The 10,743-nt window shown below is 38.4% G+C and overlaps 1 protein-coding gene across 1 annotated transcript in view; it reads left to right on the forward strand.

Moving 5' to 3' along the window:
• Positions 1-9,454, forward strand: part of LOC111144836 (bone morphogenetic protein receptor type 1A) — a 140,434-nt gene extending 130,980 nt beyond the window's left edge. The window contains exons 9-13 of the mRNA XM_022499358.1: positions 3,270-3,462; positions 4,939-5,236; positions 6,858-7,033; positions 8,279-8,409; positions 8,497-9,454. Of these exons, the coding sequence (XP_022355066.1) occupies positions 3,270-3,462; positions 4,939-5,236; positions 6,858-7,033; positions 8,279-8,409; positions 8,497-8,622 (924 nt within the window). The 3' untranslated portion in view covers positions 8,623-9,454. The remainder of the gene's footprint in view (positions 1-3,269; positions 3,463-4,938; positions 5,237-6,857; positions 7,034-8,278; positions 8,410-8,496) is intronic.
• The last annotated feature ends 1,289 nt before the right edge of the window (positions 9,455-10,743 follow it).

Raw genomic sequence — 10,743 nt, forward strand, 5'->3', positions numbered from 1 at the left:
CTCACAAAACAAACTGAGGGTTAATGGGGGGGAGGGGGGTTGGGGGGTGGGATTATGGACATTGGGGAGGGTATGTGCTATGATGAGTGCTGTGAAGTGTGTAAACCTGGCGATTCACAGACCTGTACCCCTGGGGATAAAAATATATGTTTATATAAAGCAAAAAAAAAAAAAAAGAAAAAAGAAAAGTAAAAGTAAAACTGTCTTCATGAGCAGACAGCATGATTATCTACAAAGAAAAATTTCAAGGATTTTACCATAAAGCTACAACAACCACTAAGTGTGAGTTTATCAGGGTGACAGACTATAAAGTCACTCTACAGAAATCGTTGAATTTAGGTATACTGGCAACAAGCAGTTAGGAATTAAAATATTAAAAGCAGTATCATTTTAAAATAGCTTCAAAAAAATCAAATATTTTAGAATAAGCTTAACAAAATTTATGTAAGACCTGTGCACTGAAAATTAGAAAACATTGCCAAAAGAAATTAACAGAGCCCTAAATAAGGGGAGATGTATATCCTGTTTGTGAGTCAGTAGACTCAGTGTTAAAATTTCAGTTGTCGTAAGTTGACCTACAGTTTTCATTCAATCCAGAGCAAACATTTGTAGAAATTGATAAACTGATCTAACATTTATGTGGAAACGCAAAGGACCTGGAAGAGTCAAAACAAAAAAATAAAGAGGATTCACTACCTGATTTCTGGACCTACTGTAAAGCTACAGTAATCAGTTTAGTGTGGTCCTTGAGGATAAGGATAAATGCATGTGTCAGTGGAAGAGAATGTCCATAGAAATGGACACAAATGGCATTTGAGAGAATGAAGTATAGAAATGGACACAAATATCACTTGATTGGGGTGACAGAGTAATTCAGTGGGGAGAAGACAGTCTGTTCCACATATTATGCAGGGAAGATTGAGCATCCATTTCCCAAAAAGTGTGTCACGACCTGTATCTCCAGATATGAAATTACCTTGAAATGGGCCATAGACTTAAATGTAAAATGTAGAGTTAAAGTGTAAAAACCTTTAAAAGAAAATGTTTTAGAAAATCATTGTGACCTTGGGTTAACCAAAGGTTTCTTAGGACACAAAAGACATGAATCATTTTTTATGATGATAAATTAGGCTTTCTCAAAATTTGAAATTTTTCCTATTCAAAAGACACTTAACTTAAACAAAGGAAAAAATAAGTCACAAACTAGCAACACAGATCTGAAAGAGTTTGTGTTGATCTACAATTCAGTAATAAGACAACTCAATTTTTAAAAATGGACAGAAGATTTGAACAGATACTTCCCAAAATAAGAGAAAAGAATGGCAGTTAAGCACATGAAAAGGCAGGAAAAAGCAAATTCAACATCAAAGCAAGACGCTGCACATCCACTAGTGTGACTAAGAACAAGAATATTACGTGCGGAAAAGAATATAGATCAGCTAGAAATCTCATACATTGCTGATTGAAATGAAAATATTTCGGGCACTTTGGGAAGCTGTTTGACAGTTGACTGAAAGGTGAAGCATATACTTTCTATTACCATGAAGCAGTTCTTCTGCAAAGTATTTACAGAAGAGATCTGCATTCATTCAGTGGAACTTTCCTCATCAATAAAAAACTACTGATACAGGCAACACCAGTACAGATGAATTTTGAAGTGTTTTATGCTAAGCGAGAAAAGCCAGACGCAAAAGACTACATATTGTATGTTTTCATTTATGTGATATTCTAGAAAAGATAAAAAATTGTAGGGAAAGAAAACAGATCAGTGATGCCACGGCCTGGGGGTGGATGGGGAGGGGATTGACTTAAAGAGGCAAGAGGGAACTTTCTTGGGTGATGGAAACGTTCTGTATCTTAATTGTGGTGTTGGTGGTTACATGACCGTGTACACTTATCTAAACGCAATTGTCAAAAAGAGTGGATTTTGTTATATGTAACTTATACCTCATTAATCCTTTCCTTAAAAGTTACAAAAGGATTCTGAAATAAGTGATGCATAAAGTCAGTCAGTTTAAGTATGCACAAAATCTAGTTCATTTTAACTGCATTTCCAACTTGGACCTTGGGGTTCTTTTTAATTTAAAATGGCCGCTAATAGTTCTGAAAATGAAAAGTAGCAATTAATGTGTGTCTCTGAGTCAACAAAAATTAATGAAAGCACTTACTACATTTCAGGTGTTCCCCTAAACAAATCCCTATATTCTGTGAGTAGGAAGGAATAGAATTCAAACAAATCCATATATAAATAATAATAAAATTATAATTGTGATAACGGCAGCAGCTGAAAGGTATACGTGTGCTATGAAGGTGTTCCACAGAGAAACAACCCTCTTAAGTAACAGAAACTGCACATGCCAAAAGACTGAGACGGGAATATGCACGAGTAAATTGTAAAAGCTGAAATAAGGTGAATAAGAGGGGTGAGGGTGGGTCATGATAGCAAACGATGAGGCTGGAGAGTCAGGTAGGGGCCAGATGGTCTTAATGATTTGAGTGGAAGATTTTTTTTTTTTAAAGATTTTATTTATTTGACAGAGATCACAAGCAGGCTCCCTGCTGAGCAGAGAGCCCGATGCGGGACTCAATCCCAGGACCCTGGGATCATGACCCGAGCCGAAGGCAGAGGCTTTAACCCACCCAGGCACCCTTGAGTGGAAGATTTTTAACTATCATTTAGATCTTGCTGCATAGTAAAGCACTCCTAAGTTTAGTGGCTCTAAGCAACGAACATTTATTATTTCTCATGATTCTGTGGGTCTGCTGGGCAGTTCCTTTTCTGGCCCTGCTCAGCTAGAGTTAGATGGTGTAGATCACGGACACGGCTGGTGGCTTCCAGGGTTTCATTCACCGGTCACAGAGTTCTCCAGAACAGCAAGGAAGGGCAGGCCCCAGAGCACAAACACTTTTCAGGTCTCCACTTGAATCACATTTGCTGTCGTTCCATTGCCAAAAACAAATCCTGTGTCCACGCCCAGAGTCTGCAGAGGAGACTACCCAAGGGTGTGTGGGCTGGGACTGGGAGCGGAAGTATGTTGACCATTTCTGCCAACAGTCTGTCACGTTGACTAACCCGTTAGTGTGCGATTTCACAATATATTTTATGTTGTTTCGTCTTCTTTTAAATCCTTTATGAATTCTACCGTTGGGGTGGGTTGGTTGTACATCCCGTCCTTTTTGATGATGGGACAGGCCATGGGCCAATTTCTCGACCTCAGCAGTTTCTTTTCATCAAGAACGGCACAAACATTTTGCTTTTCTCTGTGAAGGTTCAGCGAACTATTGCCAAACAGATTCAGATGGTTCGGCAAGTTGGTAAAGGCCGGTACGGAGAAGTGTGGATGGGTAAATGGCGTGGTGAAAAGGTGGCAGTCAAAGTGTTTTTTACCACCGAAGAAGCTAGCTGGTTTCGAGAAACGGAAATCTATCAGACTGTGCTGATGCGCCATGAAAACATACTTGGTGGGTACATGTTTGGTTTCGGCCAATCCCATATTCCAACAGGGTTAGTGGGATGCAGTGGAAGCCTGCCACACAGGCTATGAAAACATATGTGAATTCCATTATGTGCATCTGGCTCAAGGAAAACCAAGAGAATACACAGTTTAAATACAAAACAATCCTGCATGCCCACCAACAGCTTTATTTACTCTCCAGCTAGGAAAACAATAGGGAGTTTCGAATTGGAAGTAGTACTAGTTTATTGGACTTACTCCTAGAGTAACACAGCCCAAGTTTTTTAAAGGTAATTTAAGCAATTTTCTAATGTAACTTTAACTATATACGTGCTTTTTGCCTTTTATAAACTGAATGCCCCTCCCCACTTTATAAAACAGAAAAATAATTAGGTATGATCTGATTGGTAGAGTACAGAAACTACTCTAGCTTCCCTGACTTTTCAGCTACTGTTTCCCTACCCTTTAATTTAGAGAGTGCGTAGCACATTGCCACAAGTATTCCAGACACTTAGCTGTTAGTTTCCTAAGGGTTGTCACAACAAATTACCGCAAACTGGGTGGCTTAAAACAACAGAAATTTATTTTCCCAGAGTTATGGAAGCCAGAAGTTTAAAAGGAGGGTGTCAGGAGGGCCGTGCTCTCCGAAGGCTCTAGGAGAGGCCCCTTCCTTACCTCCTCCCCCAGCTTCTGGTGACTGCCAGCAACTTTGGGCACTTCTTGGCTTGGAGATAACGCTCTTACTCTCTGTTGTCCCATGGCCCTCACCCCTTTATGTCCACATTCCCCTTTTGTAAGGAAATTGGTCATTAAATCAGGACCCACCCTAATCTAGTATTGACCTCTTCTGAACTTGTTTCTATCTACAAAGACCCTACTCCAAAGAAGGTCACATATACAGGTACCAAGTGGACATGAATCGGCATGGTATGGGAGGAACATATTATTCAACCCAGCACTTACTGACCTTCTTCTGAAGGGAAAAGGGACAAGAAAAGAGGCCAGTATCATGGCCCTGCTTATCAGTGAGCCAGATAGAAATGCAGATGTGCTGAGGCTTGATGGGCAAATGGTACCTGGCTTAGGAGCAAACTTGTGGTTGAACATTTTAACTCTATTACTTTAATGTGTTCACTTTTCAGTTTGAAATTGAAAGTTTTTCCACCTTCCGTTGTGCTTAGAGAATCATGGAGATGGACAGCATTTCCCCAGGCTATTTTCTGATACATGATTTTTTTCTTAGACATATGATTGTCATTTTCATGATTATCATTAAGATTATTTTAAATATACTGCAGAAATGTAGAGTTGTCTGTGTAAATGGCAGGAAAGAATGGTACACATTCAAGAGATTTTGTTAGGCAAATTAAATTCTTATTATCTGTACAAGATACCAAAGTTATCTTCAGTATCCTGAATTAGCATTCGATATTCTTCTTGCCCATCTCTGGTAACTAACCCTTTAAACCCATTCATTGAACAGGTTTCATAGCAGCAGACATTAAAGGTACAGGTTCCTGGACTCAGCTCTATTTGATTACTGATTACCATGAAAATGGATCCCTCTATGATTTCCTGAAATGTGCTACACTAGACACCAGAGCCCTGCTCAAGCTGGCTTATTCGGCTGCCTGTGGTCTGTGCCATCTCCACACAGAAATTTATGGCACCCAAGGAAAGCCTGCAATAGCTCATCGAGACCTAAAAAGCAAAAACATCCTCATTAAGAGAAATGGAAGTTGCTGTATCGCTGACCTGGGCCTTGCTGTCAAATTCAACAGGTAAGTGGTTCTTTGCCTACTGTTTTGAAATTGTTGGACTCTCCAAAAGATATTTGCCTATTTGGATTCAGGATAGTAGAATTCCAAACATGTTTTTGGGCTTATCTGGTTATATAAATAAATAGTTGGGATTTTTTGTCTTGGTGTTTTGTTTTTCTGTTTTTTAGGGTTTTTGTGTTTTGTTTCGTTTTTTTACAAAAATTGCATCCTACTCTACATAATTCTTGATTTCCTGCTTTTTATTGTCTTAGACATCATTCTATTGCTTCATTCTTTGAAACAGTGTTGATGCAATTTTCCATTATGTGGATGTTCTGTGACCCAACTGATGGGCATTAAAGTTGTCTCTATTATTTGAAAAATGCCTTACTACACGTTGTATTTTGCCTATATATAATATCCTTGACTGCTTGTGTAAGTATTTGTTCGTGGTGGATTCCTAGAGAAGGGGCTACCCAGAGTATGTGCCTGTTAAAGTCCAGTATAATTGCAAACTCTCCCTTAAGGAAGTGTTCGTCAGTTTACACTCCCATAAACAGAGCTAGAAGTATGCGTTTTTCCATCACCACTTGAAATTGTTGATATTTTTTATGTAGAATTATCAAATTTTTAGGAAACCATTGAAGCTTTTATAATACTTTTAAAACTCAAGGATACAGCAGCCATGAAATGAATTTCAGAATTCATTTCAGGTTATAAAATAAAAGTATTTCCCTAGCTGTTACACTGTTCTGGTCCTGTTGTTCTTTATTGTTGTGGTCCTCATTGGCTCAAATACTCATCAGGTACTGTTTAAGAAAATCTAAAATACATTACATTAATCTTGGCTTCAAAGTAGTTTCCAGAACCCGCCAGAATTGGGTCCTAAGTAACAAAGCATTTATGTCTTCCAACTCTAAAATTTAGTCCAAAAATTGAAACCAGTAAACACCATTTATTACTGATTGTCAACATGATTATGTAAACATTACTGACAACAGAACTAAGTTGGTTGGACCCAAAAAGAAAATGTAATCCTGTGTCACAAAGGCAGAGTTTATCATATGAGAACAGTAAAGGCGGTGATTCCTCTCAGTTTAGTTTTACATTTGCTTGTTCTGGGACATAATTATCTACTGTGCTTTTTTCTATTCAGTACCGTCCTTTTTCTTAAGAGAAGCACTAAACATGTCTGGTGACAGAACTTAAACTGATGTGAGGTGTTTATTGTCTTTATCCAGGATAATATGAATATTCATACTTCGCTTTTCACTGCAGACAGTAATGATTCTGATTAGGTGCTGTCCCGGACCCTGCTCTGGGGTGTTATGTAATCTGTAACATATATTAAAGAGTATATTACTTTTCTAAATCTGGGAAATGCTAAATTTTAAGATCTTATCTGGTCCCAGAGAATTCGGTTAAGGGACTGTTGAGATATAAAATTGGTAGGTAGTCAGGTAGATTTTTTTTTAATTTAATTTTTTTTTATATATTTATGTGGGGTGTGTGTGGGTGTGTGTGTGTGTGGGTGTGTGTGTGTACACATGGAAGGAAGACTCTGACTTACAAAATGAGACAAAAATACAAGATAAACTGCTCTGTTCCTGGCCATCAACCTGAACACTGTCTTCTCTTTCAGTGACACAAATGAAGTTGACGTACCCTTGAATACCAGGGTGGGTACCAAACGCTACATGGCTCCGGAAGTGCTAGATGAGAGCTTGAATAAAAACCATTTCCAGCCCTACATAATGGCCGACATCTATAGCTTTGGCCTGATCATTTGGGAAATGGCTCGTCGTTGTATCACAGGAGGTAAGACTTCAGGTAGTGGGTTTCCAGTTATGTTTGTATCCTCATTATTTAAAAAAGAAGCAGCTCCATTTATATGACTTAGATGTCACATATGTCAGAGATCCCCAAGGCCACTCCCAGGTTCTGTGACTTCACTACAAGGACATACAGGTCTCAGCATATCGTTGTCCTCACAGCTAAGATTTATTACAGTGCGAGGATACAGATACAATCACCCAAGGGAAATGGTACATGGAGCAAAGTTCAGAGGAAATCAGGCACAAGCTTCCAGAAGTCCTCTCCCAATGGAGTCACAACAGGATGTGCTTCAGTCCTCCAGGAGTGAGTTATGACAACATGTGAAATATTGTCATCCAGAGAAGTTCATTAGAGACCTAGTAGCCAAAGATATTTTTGGAGGCTGGTCACGTGGGCACCCTCTACCTAGCATGTACCAGAATTCCAGACCCCTAGAAGGAGAGCAGGTGTTCAGCATAAACCATATTGTTTGTACAGATAGTCTAGGCACAACAGTGAGTGACCCTTATCATTTAGGGAAAGTTTTATACGAGTGTGTAGGTAATTGTTTGCCCAGCAAGTTCCCAGATACCGGCCCAGTGCCAGCCCTGGAAGCAGGCCTTTTCAAAGAATAGCACTCTCCAGCCTGCTGTGCTACCTCTTTTCTGCATATCATGTTGTCTTTCTACTGCAGAACGAAATAAGGCAAAATAAAAAACAAAAACCACATTCATTAGTAAGAACAATTATGTATATAAGTAATCAAATTAAAAATTGAAGGGGCACCTGGGTGGCTCAGTCAGGTAAGTGACCGACTCTTGGTTTCAGCTCAGGTCATGAGCTGGTTGGGAGATCAGACCCCACATCTGGCTCCGTGCTGAGCATGGAGCTTAAGATTCTCCCTCTCCCTCTGCCCCTCCCTGGCTTGCTTGCTGTCTTGTGTATGCGTGCATGCAAAATAAATAAATAAAAATTTGATGGTAAATGAGCACTTCACCTTACTTTTCCTAAGGGATATAGGTAGGTCCACAGGTATGATGGGGACCGTGATGGAGGTAGAAGAAATAATTAGGCACAGAAAAAGAGAAGAAAACACATTTACTATTAAAAGTGAATCATTCACTCTATAATTCTCTTCTTTATTTAGGAATCCATTTTAACTCCTATAGTTCAGTAAGAAGTGCTGAGTAGGTTGATACATTTTGTCCAGCCATTTTTGTGCCCACTGTGCTTTCTCACTCCCTGCAGGGATAGTAGAAGAGTACCAGTTGCCATATTACAATATGGTGCCCAATGATCCATCATACGAAGATATGCGTGAGGTTGTGTGTGTCAAACGTTTGCGGCCAATTGTGTCCAACCGGTGGAACAGTGATGAAGTAAGTGGAGCTCCATCCCCTGAGGAAGTGATTGGTAAGTGTTGTCAAAGATCTTTATGTGCTCACTACATTCTCTTTACTTTTCAGTGTCTACGAGCAGTTCTGAAGCTCATGTCAGAATGCTGGGCCCACAATCCAGCCTCCAGACTTACAGCTCTGAGAATCAAGAAGACACTTGCCAAGATGGTTGAATCCCAGGATGTAAAGATTTGACAGTGAAACAATCATGAGGAGAAATTCTAGACTGCAAGAACTGTTTTCACCCGAGGAATGGGTGGAATTAGAGTAGAATAAGGATGCTAACTTGGTTCTCAGACTCTTTCCTCACTACACCTTCACAGGCTGCTAATATTAAACCTTTCAGTACTCTGTAGAATAACAAGCTGGGAACTTCTGAACACTTCGTTCTTTATATATGGACAGCTTTATTTTAAAATTGTGGTTTTTGATGCCTTTTTTTTTTTATTGGGTTTTTATGAACTGCATCAAGGCTTCGATCCTGATTATTAATGTCTCCAGTTAAACTCTGGGTACTGAATTTCCTGTTCATAAAATGGTGCTTTCTGTGAAAGCCTTAAGAAGATAAATGAATTCAGCAGAGATGGAGAAATACACATTTTTGCCTTCTACCTGAGGAAAATTAATCTGTCTGTGTTCTGCCTTTGTAAACAGCCTATGGATTATGATCTGTTCGGGGTACTACTTAGTTTATGATAGTTTGTCATGCTTTGATATTGGTGTGTGTGTGTGTGTGCACGCGCACACATGCACACACCAGGATTCCTCTGCTGCCGTTTGAATTAGAAGAAAATAATGTATGAATGCACAGGAAGATGTTGGTGGCTGTTGGTTTTGTGCTTTAAAAAATGCATTATCTGACCAAGATTCTCCAATCACATAAAAGCCATTTATTTACCTTGCAAGTGAGCTAGCTTCTCTGCCAACTTGATTTTTTAACATAAAGGCCAAAAGAAGTTTAAAGTGTCTGTAAATTTGGACTGTTTTTCTTTCATCACCATCTTTTTCTTCCTTCCTTCCTTCCTCCCTCCCCTTCCTCTCTTCTCCCCTCCCCTCTCCCCCCACCTTCCTTCTTCCCTTCCTTCTCTTTCTTTCTTTTTGGTAATTCTTTCTTTCGTCATGAAAAGCATCTTATCCAAAGTTGGAACTTCCGATGCCATGAACCTTGTAAAGAAAACACTTCTTATTGAAGTGAATTACTAATTACTGCATTTGATAGCAATGTAAGTGCCTATAATCGTGTTCTATATTCTTTATTCTCAGTAACTTTTAAAAGGGAAGTTATTTATATTTTGTGTGTAATATGCTTTATTTGCAAAACACCTTCTTTACAACCCATATTTTATATATGTACACACATTCATACTGTAGAAACCAGCTCTCATGTGTACCTCATATCCCATTCTTAAGGGAAGAAAATGAAAAGATCATCAGAAAAAAATGTTATAAAGTATAAGTACTTACAAATTGTCAGAATTAATGCATTCAAAGGAGTATATCAAATGTAGGCTCAGGCATATACTTTCATTAAGATGCCGTCATCTCAATTTTTCTTTATGAAAGGATCCTCCAGTTAGAAGTTTCTATATCAGAGCTGATATAAACTTATCAACAGCTGTTTGGGGCATTTAAATCATTTGAGATTTTTGGTTTTATGATTTCTGTTCCATAACTTGTGAAGACAATGAAGAGTCAGGCAAAAAAGTTCAGTATCTACTCATTATCTGTATTTATACCATATAGCTGTTATTCAATAAAATGCTACATATTTTATGGATGCCATGTTATCCCAAGGAATAATTCTGATTTACTTAAACTTACACTTCTCCAATGCCTTTTAAATATTGTCTTATCCTGAGCGAAAAACTCATAGGTGCATAAAGTGAAGCAGTTTTCTTTGAATGTAACATAAAATAAATGTGATTATATCACAACATAGTTAAAAATCTTTAAAGGGGAGGAATCAAGAGCGTGTACCATCCATTACCAAAAGCCTGACTGGCATTTAAGGATGAAACTCTTAACGGTATTTATAAAGCAAACTTCACAGATTTGAAATCTGCTTTCATGGTCTTGACTAAGCTTAGTAATTTTCATCTAACATAATTAAACTTGGAAGTGTTCATGAAAATAAGTAAATGTACATATTGATAGTACCCAATAACATGTTCTTTCAGAATTTCCTCCCTTATACTGAGAGAGAGTCTAATCCACGTTGCTTTGTGATTTAAGAACACTTCTGAGCTCTGATCTTAATCTAAGGTTAATCTTGCTTTATTTTTTATTGGCTAAACTATAAGTCCTGAACATTATTTG

Source organism: Enhydra lutris, unplaced genomic scaffold (assembly GCF_002288905.1).
Source record: "Enhydra lutris kenyoni isolate GAN:26980312 unplaced genomic scaffold, ASM228890v2 scaffoldscaffold12, whole genome shotgun sequence".
Lineage (NCBI taxonomy): Eukaryota > Metazoa > Chordata > Mammalia > Carnivora > Mustelidae > Enhydra > Enhydra lutris.